General features: G+C 43.7%; 1 protein-coding gene across 2 annotated transcripts in view; it reads left to right on the top strand.

Moving 5' to 3' along the window:
• ELAPOR2 (endosome-lysosome associated apoptosis and autophagy regulator family member 2) overlaps window positions 1-18074 on the top strand; it is a 102030-nt gene that overhangs the window by 70474 nt on the left and 13482 nt on the right. For both annotated transcript variants that reach the window (XM_064656452.1, XM_064656453.1), the window contains 12 exons: window positions 1040-1126; window positions 3465-3570; window positions 4209-4361; window positions 5640-5728; window positions 8858-9038; window positions 9798-9926; window positions 10888-10978; window positions 12532-12634; window positions 13895-14032; window positions 14315-14578; window positions 15483-15656; window positions 17142-17331. In XM_064656452.1, coding sequence (XP_064512522.1) covers window positions 1040-1126; window positions 3465-3570; window positions 4209-4361; window positions 5640-5728; window positions 8858-9038; window positions 9798-9926; window positions 10888-10978; window positions 12532-12634; window positions 13895-14032; window positions 14315-14578; window positions 15483-15656; window positions 17142-17331 — 1705 coding nt within the window. The remainder of the gene's footprint in view (window positions 1-1039; window positions 1127-3464; window positions 3571-4208; window positions 4362-5639; window positions 5729-8857; window positions 9039-9797; window positions 9927-10887; window positions 10979-12531; window positions 12635-13894; window positions 14033-14314; window positions 14579-15482; window positions 15657-17141; window positions 17332-18074) is intronic.

The following is an 18074-nucleotide window of genomic DNA, read 5'->3' as shown; positions in this document are numbered from 1 at the left end:
GTCCTTTATAGAAACACCCATAAATTCCTAGTCAGTCTTAGTATTTCAGGGAAACCATATTTAGCACTCCTGTAAGTCAGTTTTTTTCCCAGCATGTCTTTGTGCTTAAATATATTTAAAAATGGTACTTTAGCTCCCAACAGTGGCTCTTCAGTGGCAGGTTACTGGGAAATGGTGAAGTGTTTGATCTGCCCTTCCCTGGCTCTTCTTACATATTGAAGCCCTTTACACCTAGTGAAAAGAGACTATATATTCTTACCTCCTTTTTGCAGATAGAAACCATGACACAAGGATGCTGTAGCTCATGTTCCACAAAATAATTAGGGATCTACCTTCTACATAGGTGCTTCTTCTCACCTCTTTTGCTCAGTGCTGTTGATCTAGGTGGGAATTCAGTGTACAGATGCTTTGTAGGATGCAGGGTTATGCATCCCAAATGTGTCCCAAGAAGTGTCCCAAATGCTGCTGTAAGGAAAGGCTTCTGAGCTGCCCTGGACCTGGGTGAGGGACAATCAACTTCACACTTCTGCCAGGACAAACTCTCCATGGCATGTTGCCTCTCCCTTGATAATGTTACTCTCATCCCTAGGTCAGGTGGCAGCGGGCCAAAGACACAGCAGATATTCGCTGCAGAGAAAGTAGTTCTTCTAGCTTTGGCCCATCCAATCCGACTTCCCCTCTGACTTAGAAGTCCATGGCCTCTGGATTTTAGAGAGTTAAGTCTTGGTTGGCTCAGGAGTAGGAGGAAGCAGGCAAGATATGGTGCTCAGCATTCTTGTCTGACCAGACAGTGAGAGGATAAGTCTGAGATCTTCTCCCGCTGCTTTTTTTGCCATCTACGTCAGAGGTGGTCATTGCAGGCACTATTAAACTTTAGCAGATTTTGAAAGTTGGGGGTTTATTTTGCCACAGGTAAGGCAACTGGTGTCCTAAATATGTTGATGAGAGGAACAAAGCTGTCTTTTAATTCCCAGCAGTCATTATGCTGACAGAGAGATGCACTTGACTGTGGTCACTGATTTTGTGCTTTTATTAACAGATACAAAATGACCAGTGCAAAGAGATGGAGTCCACAGCAGACAAGTGGGTGAAGCTCACAGACAACGGAGAATGGGGCTCTCATTCTGTAAGTGTATGAAAAATTGCTTCAAGAAGTTTCTTTTCCATTTATAAATGTCTGTGATTTCCACTGGGCAGACACCAAACACGGGCCGGCTTTTGTGAATGCATTTGAAGAAGCACAGCTTTCCTAGTACTGAGGGGAAAAGTCACAGAGATCCCCAAGGAGTTGATCCCAAAGCAAATGATATAGAGGCAAGACTTTGTATTGATTTCCCTGGGCTTTGAATCAAGTGCTTTATGAGGCTAAATAGATTTATGCAAATCTGCACGCCACAATCACTTTGCACGGCTGTAATTGAAATCTTCTACAACAGTTGTTTGCTCATGAGAACACAAGATTATTCCCTGTGTCTCAGCAGAGCAGTGGACGTGGTGTATGTGGAGACAAGCAGGACAGACATTTTATTCTCAAATGTTTGCAGAAGAGCTGGACTGCACCCAGATTCTGCTCTCTAGGGACTTATCTGTTTGAAAAACAAGCTGGCAACACCAGGGTGACTCCTGCAGCATGTCAGGAGAAGGAGCCCTTTGGCTGACCTGTGACCCAGCTGGCTGGGTTTGCTTTGTGACAGACCATGCATAGACCAGCTCATTAGCTGAGACCTGGCTTCCACTGAACCACCATACCCTTGTCCCCAGAGCCATATTAGCAAAGGTAAAGCATAGGCGACATTATGCCAGAAGAAAAAGGCTTCTATGGGCATAGGCAGCAGCATGCTTTCCATTTTCCATGGTCTGCTTATCCTCCTGGAGGAGAAAACGTATTCCTGAGCCAGCTCTGGTTGGCAGTGCCTCTTCGCTCAGATGCAAGATTACATCGGGAGTCTGGAGATCTGGGTGAGGAGGGGTGAGGGGCATGAGTTAAGCCATAGATCCAAATCCAGGACATGGACTTGGGTGAGCTGAGGGGTGTAGACAGAGTCTGCATGGGAGATGGTGCCATCTGAGCTCATCATCTGAGGTATGCAGGTGTCTTCACTGGCTATGAAGATTGTTGAGATGCCTGGCTGAAATGTAGACACGTGAGCTGGGTGAGATGATGATTCTGGCGCTCCTGAAGGGTTTTTTCTGTGCTGAAAATCCTGTCACGGTGGCTTCTCTGAGCCCAGTCTTGTGGTTGCTGCAGCCTCTGCTCTCAGCATGCAAGTCCTGCTATACCAGAGCTGATGTTGGATGCCTCTACCCCACACAACAGGATGTTTGGTTCAATATGGTCCCAGTTCTGCTGTTACCTGTGGTAACCCAGATCTCCTCTGCCCCCCTGGGTAGTAACTGCTTGGGTGTGGGAGATAAAACAGGATGTATTTCCACTTTGCTGAAGTTCTGAACTCTTCATCCTCGGTGAACAAAAATCGTGGTCACGCCAGACCTGTACAGCACTGCTGTATATGACATTATCCTGGACCCTTATGCTTGTAGAGTTTATCCCTGTTCCTGTGTGAAAATTAGCACCTTCAGGCCAATATCACTGTGTTGGCAATAGGCATCTTGTACTGGCCTAGTAGTTGTGGTACAGCTTTGCAGGACAGGTAGGGGCTTGGTAAACCTGCTGTTTTTGTTGATGAGAGCGACACTGTAGTTACACAAGTGAGTTGAAGGCAGAAAGCATCAACACTGCTGTTGAAAGAAGTGCTCCTGCCTTCCTTCTGCCCCTTATCCCAGCCATGATGCCACCACCCTTCCCATGCCAGTACAGGCAGCCACTTACTGAACTACACGACAAAAACAAGTGGGCCAGGGCAGCTGGAAAACAGATTGTTTTCTGCATCTGATCTGCTGTTCGGGGTCAGAAACGAGCAGGAGAGTTGTGACTGCTTCTGGGGCCAGCTCTGGTTTGTGTCTGGCTTACTGATCACAATGCTGTAGTGTTAGATGCAGGCAGAGCTTGATTTTTAAAGCCTCTAAACAAAACTCACTTGTGAGCCTGGATTTTTGAACTCTGGGTCGTGTTGAGTTTCTTTATGAAAGCGTATCTCGAGGCTTTAAAAACAAACTGATTGACTATATCTGAACATAGAGCTAGAGATAAAAGCTCCCGAGTGCCAGGGGTAGATAGATAAAGGCAGGAACAGCTTTTTCCAAATTCTGCTTACAGCAAGGTCAGAAACAGCTCTTGGTGTTCTTCCATAAAACTGGGTGTTGAGAAACTCTTTTATAAAGCTCACTTTGACTCTCCTCCGAGATGTCTGTACAGCCCCTCCCCATTACCTCTTGACACACTAAGCAGCTTAGGAAAAGCCAGGATCACTACTAGGATGCAAGAAATCTGAGTAGTGGAAGTAGAAAATTAAAAAATGCCTTGGTGAGGGGATGTCTGATAACTGTCACATGTGTTATTGCAGGTAACTCTGAAATCAGGTAGCAATATATTATACTGGAGAACAACAGGGATTCTCATGGGCTCCAAAGTAGTAAAACCAGTTCTGGTGAAAAACATCACAATTGAAGGTAAGAGTTATTTGTCTTTTATGTCTTATCTCACTCTTTCTTCACACTGTTTGCCAAGTGCTATTTCTACTGGTGTACTTAGAGCATTGAAGTGAATTTTTTTTAGCCTCTTGTCCCCTGTCTGCTCCTCTAAAGTGTAAAAACAGAACAGCAAAACTTCACGCTGTCAGAAAAAGGCTCAAAAATTAATTTATCTGGTAAATGATGCCATCTAGTGGAGAAGACTGGCCTAGCAAATAGAGAGAGAAAATAATAAGCAGGGGTTCTCTAATGTAGTATAGAAAGACCATGGGTATTGGTAAGCCTCTCAACAGTGATAAATGGATATATATCACAACACTGACAGTTAAATTAATATTTAAATTATTTACTTCATCTGGAGTTGCTTTTTTGGTCCTGTTCTAAGTGTGATCAAACTCGGAGTGTCATATAAAGTTCCTAGATGGGTCAGACTCACACTGAGGAACAAAGATTAAGGATGTAAATTATGAGTCAGCAAAGCCAAAGTGTCTAAAGCAAGTGGTAAAAGTCTGTGGGTTTTATGCTGTTTTATGCAGCTGGCTTGCTCTCACCCATAAGCAGGTAGGCAGCAGTTATGGAGTGTACCTCTCTCTTTCAGTGTTTTTATTTGTTTACAGGAGTTGCATATACGTCTGAATGCTTTTCATGCAAGCCTGGTACCTTCAGTGACAAACCAGGTGCATCTGGCTGCCAGGTGTGCCCACGAAATACTTATTCTGAGAAAGGAGCTAAAGAGTGCACCAAGTGTAAAGAAGAAATGTATTATGCAGGTACATAAACAAAGTGGGTTAAGCAAAAACAGGAGGGTCTGAGTACATGAGGTCATCAGATTTTTGAGGTGTGAGAATGGTTGTATACAACAATGAAATTTAGTCTCCAGTTGATATGCAAGAGGGAAATGAACGTGGGACTTCCCAAAATATGCAGAGGGCGCATATACATAATGGACCACAGTCGAACTTGGATAAGGTCATCCATGTTAACATGAAGGGATGGAGATCTTTATGACCTGGAAGGCAACCGTTCTTCTGAAGGATTTAACAGTTGTGCTGTGCCCTCTCGTGGTAACTTGTGTTGTCGGTTGGTGATGACATGAATTTGCTTCATCACTCCTTCAGAATTCACACGTTTCGACGAATGTCCTTTCTAAATACTCTCTCTGGCTTGTCCCTGCCTTGGCTGTTCTTGGAAGATGTGGTGATCTAGTTGCAAAACCTAGTCCCAAAGTCCTCTGCATTCCCAGCTCTGGTTAGCTGGTGACCATCACATAACATGATCTTAATCTATTCTTCACAGTCAAAATGTCTTCAGTTTTCTCCCTTGTACTAGTTTCCTTGAAGAATATGTTACCAAATATAGAACATACTATCACCAATTATGGGAAATGATTGGGACCTGTGCCCATACTCACAGTGGGAAAGGAAATATTGCAAAAATATCTGAGAAAAGGAAGAATTGGACCAGTGTTGTAAGGAAGTTCCTAACGGGTTGGAGTAATTTTGTTCCTTATTGAGTGAGAACATATTCCCATGGTTGGTAAACTGCACAAATTACTGCTTGAAGGTGAAGGGTTGGGGTGAGGGTTTGGGTGACTCATAGAATGGTTTAGGTTCGAAGGGACCTTAAAGATCATCTAGTTCCAACCTCCCTGCCATGGGTAGGGAATCTTCCACTAGACCAGGTTGCTCCAAGCCCCATTCAACCTGTCTTTGATTGTTTCCAGGGATAGGATATACACAACTACTCTGGGCAACCTGTTCCAGTGCCTCACCACCCTCATAGTAAAGAACTTCTTCCTAATAATTCTTCCTGGGCATACTGAATCAATGCATTTCATTGTGGCAGCACAAGCATAGCTGGTATTTTCCTTCTTCTCCCACTTCAGTTCAGGGGAATGTTCGTGCAGACTCCGTTAAGAGCTTGGTTTTTCATACTTGTTTTGTATTTTTCTGCTGACTCACTTTAATCTCCAGATTTTCAGCTTGTTATGTTTGTTTCCAGGGACTATTTGATAGTTTAATATTCTGTTGATCACCTTTTCTTTTTAGATGAGGGATCCAGTGCATGTATAGAGCGTCCTCCATGCACAAGTAAAGACTTTTTCCAGATCCATACCCCATGTGATAAGGAAGGAAAAGTAAGTAGAAGGCATGATACTATTTTTATCCTCATTGACCTTACCGCTACTTCTGGATTTGAAAACAAGGTAGGGTTTGTAGGAATCCCTTTCCCAGTTACTTTCCCAATTTTGTTTTCAGCATTGAATTTCTCTGAGGCTTAGGATTTGTCCTTTAGCTGCCTTCTCTCCAGCCTTTATCTCTCTGTGAAAATCTGCCTGTCATGGGTCTGCTTAAGGGATCTGTTGCTGTGAGATAATAAGCTCCTTGCACTTGTGATGAGTCTGATGGGGTCACTGGTGCTACTTCCATGCTTCCATGCTGGTTGGAGCACTGGGTGAAGTACTGTCCCAGAATAAACCTGGCTCTATGGTTGTTAGCAATCTTTCCTGGCATATTTTGGGCTTGTGATAACTTGCCCTGTCCCAGCAGTGCCCAGGCACAGGATCATTGGATATGACTATTCCTATTTCAAATGGAAGACTGTTTGGCTGCATAGGTATCATATGTGTCATGTCCCTCAGTTTCAACATCAAAGAAGGGCCCATGATCTGTTGAAATAATGTTGTATACACATCCTGTGAGTATTCATGTGCAGCAGCAGAGCTTAACTGCTAGTAAAGTGCTTGCCATGCCTCATATCACCTGCACTCTCAGGAGGTTGTTTCACTCAGAGATTTTAGGTCCGCTGGGTATCTCATCTCACAGAGGAACCTGCTGGCAGAGCAGCCTGGATTTGAAGCTCTCCTGCCCTTTGTCCTTGTAATCAAGTGGGAATTTTTGTGGAATTTGGAGAAGAAACTCCTGTTTACTGGTATAAGAAGCTCATAGAGGTGTGAACACATGGTCAGGCCTACTTGTCTCTTTCCTTTCCCGATTCTCTTAGACCTGGATGGGATTGCAAGCAGTAAAAATCCCTAGCACCTGCATGTTCCTGGCCTAATATTTGCTAGCAGGATGGAGTATTTTGGAGTCTCCTTATCAGTCAGTTCCAAAATTCAGCTGAGATCTTGTGTGCTTTAATAAGGAAGCATCAGTGAGTTTAGCCCAAGAGCTGGCAGGCTCTGCAACCTGGTCTTGACTCACTGATTCTTGCTCTGTTAACTGCCTCTAATGACCTGAGAAATTAGCAATGGTGTTTGCTGCTACACCCCCAGGTACTGCTTTAATTGCAACCTCCTGCGGATTACCCTATCACTGCTCTGTGTGATCCAAGTCTCCCTGGCACTGAATAGGCTCCTACTGTTGACCCTTTTCGTGGCTCTCACTGCTTAATGCTCTGCAGCTCTGAAAACTGGTCCAAGTTTGCTGTACTCCCCATCTATCTCTCCGTGTGATGCATCTCAATGAGAGGGCCTGATCGTGCAGGCCATCTTCGGGTGAACAGTGGCCATAAAGAACCAGCCTACTGCTCCGTGGCTTACTAAAATAAGCCAGGATTTTCATTGGACATTAGATTAGATTGTTGTTTCCCTCATGTCCTACTCCATGTGTAGAAAGGGACTCAGGAGATTGAGGCACTTGACTCCTCTTGACTTTTCATCCACCTGCTGCTTTAAAAATCCCAGGCTGACTGTTTCAGCTTCAGTGTCAGAGACCCTCGCCCCATGGTTGCGGAGACCCTCTGACCCTCTTCTCACTGCTCAGACACAGTAGGATTCCTGTGGTGTGCAGTGTGTTTGGGCTCTGGGCAACCACCCATGCTTTACCAGCTTCTGAGCCTTCTTGTTTTAAATGTTGGGCACCGTGACGCTGCTGAAGCATTTCTGGAGCAATATGCCAGAAAATCCTTTAAGTTCAGGAGCACCAAGGGCAGAGGTTGATCCATAGGAACAGGTGCCACTCTGACAGCAGGAGCAGTCCCTCAGTGCCTGAGTAAAGTGGGCAAAGCAGACCCAGTGCCAGCGGCCAGATTGAGCCAAGGTGGCCGAACAAGTCCATAGCGATGAGATACGACCAATGTTAAGCTGGGACATTGTGTCCATGGACCAGCCAGGATGTGGGTCAGCCAGGGTACATGACCTGGCACAGGCAGGGCTGCAAAAAAGTGCAGGCAGTGATGAAGTGTGAAAGCCTCAGTTTAATTGCAGCTCCCAGGAGCCAAGGCCTGAGTCTGAACTGAAACTCCTTCCAGCTTATTTTTTGAAACAGTTTCAAAGAGGATTGATACTTCTTGAAGTGCTCTGTGTTATCAGAGGGCTAACCTTGAGTGCAAGCAGCTCAACGCCCGAGATGACAAGGGATCTGGATCAAATTCATAAGGTGAAATCTTGCTTACCTGAGCTTCTGGCCTCAAAGATCTCTGATTGCACTGCTGGGACCAAAGGGTGGAATTACCCAGAGGAAGAGCTGTGGTCAGGTTTCACTCTTGCCAGCTGGGTTTCTCAGTTATGGAATTCAACTAATTTTCATCTTGAGATATAAAACCCTTTCAGAGATAGACCCAAAGTAAGATGAAATTTGAAACCCAACTTCACAGGTGATGCATCTCATCTAAACCTTCTTCTCAGAGAGAGCTGATGACAGACAGGCCATACTGCTGTGTATGGTAACACCATGGTCTGACTCATGTAAGTGTTCATAAATGGCTCCTTAGGTGATGCAGAGGGACTGGAGAGGGGCTGGGAGAGCTCCTGCGTGGTTTTGGCATTTGCTCAGTAGGTGAAAAATGGCTGGAGAGAAACTGAGGACTTTTCAAAGAACAGGCCAGTATGGAGAAAAAATGCAGAACTTGTGGTGTTCTCTAACAGATGCCTTTCCAATTTATAATGCAGAAGGTATATTTTGTGTTATTGCAATAAAAATGCAGAGATTGCTTTTGCAGTTGTTAGAATTATTTATCTGACTTTCCTCAGAAATGTCTCTATGGGGATATATACTAATTAAATAGGAATGAACAGTAGTAATTATTTTAAGCTTCATATTTTTGTTTTGTTCTTAAGGTCTGATATCTTGGAATCTCCTGTGAACCCAATTACTTCTGTTTCCTTTATCCAACCTTCCCTTTATTGTCCTGGATGTACAATGTCTTGTTTGGGCCTCAGTCATTGGGAATACCCTGATTTAATTTACAAGGGAGACCTTAATTGGTGCGTCTAGTCCTAAAGCTTCATAGCACACAGTGTGAGCTCAGTATCTTCTCATTCCAGACTCAGATCATGTACAAATGGATTGAACCCAAGATCTGCAGAGAGGATCTCCCTGATGCATTGACCCTACCTCCTTCTGGAGAGAGGCAGGATTGTCCACCCTGCAATCCTGGCTTCTACAACAACGCCTCATCTTCTTGTACTCCCTGCCCACCAGGCACATTTTCGGATGGGACGCAGGGTAGGAGTCTGCAAAAAAATTGTGTGTGTCCCCAGAAACAGTTGTCTGATTGCATGTGACTTAGTTAAATGACACATCATCAGAAGCCAGAATTCATTTTGCATAAAATACTTGTTAAATAACGTTGGAGAGAGGGAGCTGGATATCTGTTTTCTCCCATAAGTCCTTTCTTATCAGGGATTGCTGCTCTAAGTTGACCTGCTGTGTTCTGTATTCATTTCTTGGGTGATATAAACATCCTGAGAGTTATTTTAAGGGATTTTGAGCGGGGAATCAGAATTTTTACAGCCAGTCATTCCTCCTTACCCATTCTTCTGCTCAAGCCAAGTTCTCTCCTGTGAAAACCTCATTTTAAGCACTGTCATATTTGTACCCTGCCAACATTGTCTAGTCTTAATTCTGGCTAGTTGATTCTGAGATGTACTAGCTCAGTTGTCCCTTACAGCATTTTGTGAGAATTCTTGTTTACCAGCATGATCAAACCTTCAACTGAACCCATTAAAAAGGAAATGTAGCTTTGGGGCCGAGCTGCAGATTACTTACAATCCACTTATTATCTACAATTAATAAAATGCTGGTCTCATTTCCACTCTTCTGGTCCTGATAAGTCTTTGACTGTTTAATTACAAAGAAATAAATTATTTTCTTTGCTTATTACTTGCACCAGAGAGTAAAAAAATAGTAACTATGTTCTTTAAAACCCTGTTTGAGATGCGCTTTGGCCATGTCATATCCTTTTCCTGCCCTCTTGGCCTGCAGAGTGCAAAGCCTGCCCTGCTGGGACTGAACCAGCCCTTGGGTTTGAGTACAAGTGGTGGAACATCCTGCCAGGCAACATGAAGACATCTTGCTTTAATGTTGGCAACTCGAAATGCGATGGGATGAACGGTGAGCCCGACTTCCTGTGTTGCTGTGTGCCTTTCTCCTGCATGGATCACTGCTGTAATGGAGCACCCATCAAAACCAGTGTGCTCTTTGCTGCATGACTCACAACACAGTTTTCCCCCTTCTCTTTAATTGCACCAGGCTTGAAATTTTCTGTAGTCAGTATCACACTGTCACAGTATCACAAAGAAGAAATGAAAAATCTCTCGTACACCAGAAGAGGGCAGGAGTTGCAGCCTGTGTGAAGTCCCCTCAGCCAAGGACCTCTCCCACATAGATTTTAATGCATCTTCAGATGCATTCATATCCCCACTGAAAAAAACACTATTTGACTTCTCCCTCGCTTATCTCATTTTGTGTTTTGTTATAACTACGCCCATCAAGGTTATACGTAATTCTTTTGGAAAACTTAATTAAAGTCTGTGATTTTGTTCATTTAGCACTCAGAGCTTTCTCTCTGCACATGTGCTAAAATTGCAGCAGAGGGCAGTCGCAGCTCACTGGTGAAAATGATCCCATTTGGGACTTCTCCCACCTCCAGCCTTCTCTGACAGATTTTCCTCTGTCTGATCCACCCTGTCAGACTGATGTAACTCAAACTTTGAATTATGTGTGTTGAGCAGAAGGGAACTGAAGTATATGCTTAACATTTAACACACGGATTCATTGATTCATCTGTTTTAAGGCTGGAAGATATCAGATGGATCATCTCCCCTGAGCTGCACAGCACAGGTCAGGGAATTTCAATTGCTGTGCTGATTTCAAAGGTGACAATTGCCTGTAAAATCAGCAGTTCATACAATTGCTAAAATTTTTCGTTGAAAAGCATTATTATATTGCTCTATAGTTTATACCAGGTATCTTTAAAATACACTGAAGTACAGAATTGCTTAAAAAATTATACTAAGATAGATTTTTTTGCCATCTATTTATCGAAATTTTGTTCTTTTTCTGTCCTATGAAGGTTGGGAGGTGGCTGGTGATCACATCCAGAGTGGGGCAGGAGGCTCTGACAATGACTATCTTATCTTGAACCTGCACATCCCGGGATTTAAGTAAGGAATTGGATTTTTTTTTTTTTCCCACGTATTTCTTGTATATCTCTGTCTCTTACACCTATTTCACACTACCTCTGGAATCATCTGGGTTTTCCTTTCAGAAACGGAATAATGTAATGAATGAGAGACAAGAGGAAACTTGGATTTTATTCCAAGCAGTCCCCAGTCAGTCCACTGAGGCATACAAGTGTGTAAGACCTTAGTTTTTAGCTGTGTTTGTTTCATTCCAAGATACCAGATGTTTGGCTGTCTGGAAACTGAGAAGAGATACTCCTATCCCTCTGGTTTTAAATTGTTCCAAAGCAACCAGCTAAACCTGCCGTGGGGTGGATATTGGAGCCTGCCCTTTCAGTGTTTTAGTGAAATCCAAGTTACTTTGCCCTGTGGCTCCAGGCAGCCTGCACAGTCTGTGCTTCCCCTAGAGTCAGTGAGGAGATGAAGGCACTGCAGGAGAATGGGATATCCCACCTCTCCTGAACCCTTGGACAGAGTGAAATATCTGCTTGAGGTGGTTGTACCTCTCTGTCAAAAGAGTGAGATTAGAGGAACATCAGCCTTCCTTTGCTGTATTTCAGCTGAGGGAGTTGGTGACTTCTTACACCCACTGAGCAAACCCTGATTTTTAATTTACAGTATGGGCAAGCAGCAATTAAATTAAAGGTGCATAATAAGGGTTGGAAAAGACCTCCAAGATCATTGAGTCCAACTGTTAACCCAGCACTACACCAAGTCCCCAAGTGCCACATCCACATGCCTCTTGAACACTTCTAGGAATGGTGATTCCACCACAGGGCAGCCTGTTCAAATGCCTGGCCACCCCTGCAGTGAAGAAATTTTCCCTTATATCTAGCCTAAACCTCCCCTGGCACAACTTGGGGACATTTCCTCTGGTTCTGTCATTTGTTACCTGAGAGAAGAAACCGACCCCCACCTGACTACAGCCTTCTTTCAGGAAGCTGTAGAGAGTGATAAGGTCACCCCTGAACCTCCTCTTCTCCAGGCTGAACAACTCCAGCTCTCTCAGTCACCCCTCATAAGACGTGTGCTCCATACCCTTCGCCAGCTCCATTGCCCTTCTCTGGACATGCTCCAGCAGCTCAATGTCCTTCTTGTAGTGAGGGACCAAAAACTGGACACAGGATTTGACATGTGGCCTCACAGGGGGGGCACCCTGAATACTTCTGCTTTGTGTGAAGCTCCTGAAAAGCATCCCCCATCAGCGGAGGGTAGATGCAACTTAAATGGTGTAAATCACTTGAAATATTTAATGCATTTTAGTAATGAAATTCCCTACAAATATGGTCAAATTTAGGTATTTATTAGAAGGAGGGAACTGTTCAATAAAGAATTCAGACACTCAAAAAATGACCCTGCTGCAGCCGACACCCAGTGCAGAGCCAATGTGAAACCTGGTCTCTGTTGTTCTGCAAGGGCAGATTTTCTGTGACAAGACTTTGGTGGTTTCAGCATACCAAAAGGAATTTGAAGGATTGACTGCTGCCTGTCTGGAGAGCACCATGTAAATGTTTTGTCCCTTCTCTGTTTAACAGACCTCCGACATCAGTGACAGGAGCAACTGGGGCAGAACTAGGACGGATTACTTTTATTTTTGAGACCATCTGTTCAGCAGATTGTGTGTTGTACTTTATGGCAGTAAGTGAGACCTCTTTCTCCATGACTAAGGACTGAGCCTGATATTCCACATGTCACTCTAATACCTCTACATAGGTGTGATTAGTTGCACTTGGTTTATTATGCTAAAGATTAAGTATGACATTAGTTTAGTATCTGCAGTGCCCTTGCAGGAAGGATTTAATGAATGATCTAGAGAAATTCCTCCACCCTATGAGTTGTGAACCATTCCTGGTTATCTGTTTATTCTGAAAGAAAATGTTGGACACTAAAGAGCCAAATTTTCCCCTGTTAAACTGACTGATGAAATTATCAGTGTCTCTTGTGCAGTTGAGCTGGCCTCTAGTAACAGAGCCACAAGTCAAGATGTGGGATAGAGGGATGGGAAGTGGACAATTTGGAAGTTTAGACTTGATTCTGTCAATGATCTGGGGAATCAGTAGGGTAGCAGGCAGATGTTTGTGAAAGGAAAGTACCATTTTACTTACTTTCGAGGTCTGCTTATTGAAAGTCCATCAGCTGAGGAAAGTAACTGGATCTGTGACAGCTCCCTTGCCCCTTCCAGTGAAAGGGGAAGCTGGTCCTTTTTTGTGTTTAGTGGCTCTTTAGGGGAATCTGCTCTTAATTTAGAGAGAATTGAGTGGAAATTAGGTGGTAATTTGAGTCTGTCTTTAGTGGCAATTTAAAGGAATCTGTTTTAAAGGAAAAACATCTTTCACTGGAACATTTGCAGCTGATTGAGAATAAGAAACATAAACATAGATTGAATGGAGTTTTGTTATGTAAATCTTGGTGCTGCATTATTGGCCTCAGTTCTCTTTCACAAGAGACACCATCAAAGTGGGTATCTGAAGATGTCAGAAACTACAATTTACCTCTGAATTTTTGCCTTCCCCTTTCTGTGCTCTGGTACCCGCAAGTTTTACATACAAACAAAATTTCAAATCTGAAAGAACCACTGTGCTGAATCCGTCCTCATAATGGTTATAAACTACTATAGGACTTTGAACTTAGCTCTTATATGAACTACAACATCTTTTGGAACAGCCACCCATTCTCAATTAAAAATTTGCCAGTTGTGGAAAACAGAATAAGTATGTTTGCTCTGCTTTATTAATTGTTAAATGTGATTGTAAAGTCCTTCATACATTAATCTCTATATCATAAAATGCTGGTGTTCAGTGTAGTATGACCATGCTTTTTGTGTGAGTGTGGGGGGATGTGTGGGTTTTTTGTTTGTTTGTTTTGCTTGGTTTTTTTTTAAATATATCCATTTTTTAGGATGTTAATCGAAAAAATACAAATGTGGTGGAATCATGGGAAAGAAGTAAAGAAAAACAATCCTACACTCACATCATCTCCAAAAATGCTTCCTTCACATTCACCTGGGCCTTTCAGAGAATAAACGAGGGCCAAGATGTAAGTACTTCTTTACACACGGGTCTTTAGAACACAGCTTTCCTTGGACACTCATCCCTAGAGCTCTCACCCTCTGTTGAAGCTCACAGGCTTCCTGTAAGGAGTGAGTGGCTCTCACCATAAAGCAGCCCTGGGGAGGCAGCTGTGGATAAAAGATCCAGGAGGAGGGACAGAGTTATGAATAAGCTGATCCCTGAACTGACGCATAGAGATGTCTGTCCATCTGTGTCCAAACACAATGGTGCGACGACACCAGGGTGGTTTCCTTGGCTCTCGTTCCAGAGCAGACAGTTCATCAATGACATGGCCAAGATCTACTCCATCACCGTGACCAACGCAGTGGATGGAGTGGCCTCTTCCTGCCGGGCCTGTGCGCTGGGCTCGGAGCAGTCTGGCTCATCCTGCGTGCCCTGCCCGCCAGGACACTACATCGAGAAGGAGACCAGCCAGTGCAAGGAGTGTCCGGCCAACACCTTCCTGTCCATCCACCAGGTCTATGGCAGGGAGGCCTGCATCCCCTGTGGGCCTGGCAGCAGGAGCACCAAGGTACAGAAAATGAGTGTTTCTGAGCGATGGGCAGACAGGGGGTTTTGGGCTATAAGCTCAAAGGGCCCAAGGGCCAGTTTTAGCTCTTTCCTACAGGTATGTGCCTTGTGAGCAGTGGAGTCTAGATATAACCTGTGAGCCTGCTCTTTCAGAGATGTCACTAGGCTAATTTCTATTTGTAAAATATGCAGTAACAAGATAAAATTGACCACATCAACTCAAAAAAAGATTTGTTTCAAGAAGCTGTGGACAGTGTATGAAGAGGGCAAGCATATATGTTGCTTCTACCTAAAACTGTCCCAGACACCTGCTGTTTTAAACTCAGGGACTTTCTCTGCTGGATGATGTGTCTGTGCCTTTAGAAACCTGTAACAAGTGCCTCTTACATGAAATTGCCCTTAAGCCTTAGTAAGCATTTATTACATGCAAGGAGCTGCACAGGTACCAGAAAAACTGCTTCAATTTGTTCGTATTCTGCCTGACTTCAGCTGGGTTCATATACAGTCCTTGTGTCTTGGGCTGTTTGTTGTGTTTCCTTTGCAAGATACAAATGTAACCAAGGGCATGTTCTGATCTGTTTACAGAGCTTTGAGCTGGAACACTGGGATCCTAAAGGCACACAGAACAAAACAAAGAAAGAAACTACATTTTCTTGGCTAATGCAGCGAACAGCAGAAAAACCAGGCTTGGGGAACATTATAGTCCTGATATGTTATTGTGAGGGATTGAAACAGGAATGGGATTTCTCCCAAGAGAAAGATGAATTAGAGGACTAGGACAGAGTTGCCCTTCATCCTTAACAAGGAAAGCAGTACTGTCTGCATCTGCTTGCTTTAAATCCCAGAGGAACGGTTTGCTGCTGTTCCATAACTGCTCTTTAATGGATGCTTCTCCTTCCTTACAGGACCACTCTGCCTGCTTCAGTGACTGCCTGGTGTCCTATGTCAAGGATAACCAGAGCCTGAATTACAATTTTAGCAACCTCAGCCAGGTGGGCTCATTGATGAGCGGACCCAGCTTCACTTCCCGAGGGACCAAGTTCTTCCACTTCTTTAATATCAGCCTGTGTGGGAATGAGGTGAGCTCAGCTGGTGTTGAGGGTTGGGGGGATGAACCAATTTGTTGCCTGTGTTGATGATCTGGGGTCACACTGAGGCAGGACAAGGACTCCCCTTCATCTGAATTGTCACCAACACTGCACAAACACTTCCCTTTGGATCTTGTTTAGCAGAGCAAGAGGATTTTTGAGCAGCCAAATGATTTTCCAGAGCAGAGATGACAAAGTTTTAGGCCATAAACAATGCTCAGAAGAAAACCCCTGTCACATCCCTGCCTTTTCTTAGTTCTTGTGCCTTCAAGTCACTTGAGTCACAACCCTCACCTTTGTGTGCTGCCACCAAGGAGCTCAAGTGAAGAGTCTGAGTCTATCACCTGGCAACTTCTTTCCATATGTTTCCCTCATGACTTGACTGGAGATGTTGTAGTCAGCAGAGCCCCTAGTCACCCTGCTGTCTGCCAGTGACCAAGGTGCCCAGTGCTGACTTTGACTGCAGCCTTTGAAAGCGGTGGAAAAATGTGTTTAGTTGATGAGTCAAACAGAGTCAAGAGACCTTTCTCTGGGGCTTGGACTGTACCAGAGCTTGTTGTCACATGCATAAATTGACCTTTCAGAGCAGTACTGGTGTTGTACATTGTCCCATGAAAACCAGCACATGTACTTTACATTAATGTTCAGCCCTGTAAAGTTCTGAAGTCTTTTGCCCATGTACCAAAGGATATACATGAGTTGAGACAGATGAATAGTCACATTTCTTTACATCATTTTGCATACTTTTAGGCTTAAATATGTGTTTAACTACCACCTGGATCAGAGCTGCTAACAACTAGATTGACAAAAGTGCAGATATGCTGATTCCCTTGTGGATCTGGTCTTAATTTTCCCAAATTACTATGATGGTACTACAGTGCTACCAACCATGATTAGGTGGTCAGTGCTTGACATTTTGTCAGGAAAACTGAGTCTGGTGATTTGTCTTTCATTGCTGTTGCTCAGCTGTAGCACTGGTCTTGACATGTGACATTAAGGCAGCCTTGAAGGCTGTATATCTGTTTAGAGATTTCGTGTATTTGTGCTTTGAAAATATTTTGTCTGGATTAAATCCCAAATAAAGAGGTATTCTACATTATATTATTTGAAGGGAAGGGAAATAAGGTTTTTCTTTGCAAGCTATTTTATTATGCTCTGCAAGTAAACACTGTGCTGTCAAGATAAACTAAGAGGAGTGCTCCACAGCACAGATTTCTGATAAGACACATGCCAGAGGTGACATTGTGTTTCTGAGTCTGTACAAGGCTTCAATTGGAGCTTTCACAATAGCACAGTTTATTGCTGCAATTTGTCCCTCTTATGACAGACACATAGAGACATCAAGTTGTTATAAGGTAAAGTAATGAATCTCACCCAGTTTGCAATCAGAAAGTTTGCAATCTTTCCTTTCCCAAACTTTTTCACATCTTATCAACAATCAACAGCTTCCCCCTTTTTTTTTCTGATTGTCCACAGGGGAAGAAGATGGCAATTTGCACTGACAACATTACAGACGTTACTCTGAAGGACATGGTTGCAGAATCAGAAGATTTTTCCAATTTTGTGGGAGCTTTTGTCTGCCAGTCCACCATCATCCCGTCAGACAGCAAAGGTTTCCGAACAGCCCTGGCTCTGCAGTCCAACAGCCTGGCTGACAGGTTCTTAGGTATATGGTTTGTCTTCTGCTTGTTATTATCATGAATGTACTCTTATGTATTTAGGGCTGCAGAGTAAATCCTTCTGGGCTCAGCAGCTGCATTACCTTGGGAGAAGAGTGAAGGGGCAGCCCAAGACTCAGTATAATGGATAATGTAATTACAAAGCATGGGTTTGCTTTCATGTTTCCTGCCTGCCTTGCTCAGGGCAAGACCATTGAGTGTGGTAGTCACATGAGTCTAAGTGTTTCTGCTCATACCAAGACCCCACTTGGGCAATTTCAGAAGAAGAAACTGGTGTTGGGACATAATTAGTCAAGAAAGGAAGAGGTTTAGGGCAGCGTGGGGCCGTACACGTCATTAAGGCTTGCACTGATCTGGCTCACAAGTTCCCAGAGTCTGAGGCCAGATTAGACAATGAAGTCATTTAGTCTGCTCACCTATCCATTACAGGCACTGAGTGCTTGTACTTTCTCCCTGGCACTGAGCCCAGAAACTCATGTTTGACAAAAGCACATCTTTGGAAGATCATTCAACCTGGACTTTTAAGACTGCCAGAAATAAAAGCTTTGCCACAGTCACTGGTATTTTTTTCCACTAGTCAAAGACTGACTCTGTATGTGATTTTAAAGCAGACTTGTTTCCTATTTTAATTTCCCTGGCTTCACTTTTCAGCTTTTGCTTCTTGTTATTCTTTCTCCATTTCACACTCACATTTTCTTTTTTGAAGAAATATATTGTGTACTGGAATCAT

This window comes from Pseudopipra pipra, chromosome 5 (assembly GCF_036250125.1).
Source record: "Pseudopipra pipra isolate bDixPip1 chromosome 5, bDixPip1.hap1, whole genome shotgun sequence".
NCBI classification, from domain to species: Eukaryota; Metazoa; Chordata; class Aves; order Passeriformes; family Pipridae; genus Pseudopipra; species Pseudopipra pipra.
Note: the sequence above shows the minus strand (reverse complement) of the source record. Positions and strands in the feature narration are given on the sequence as shown.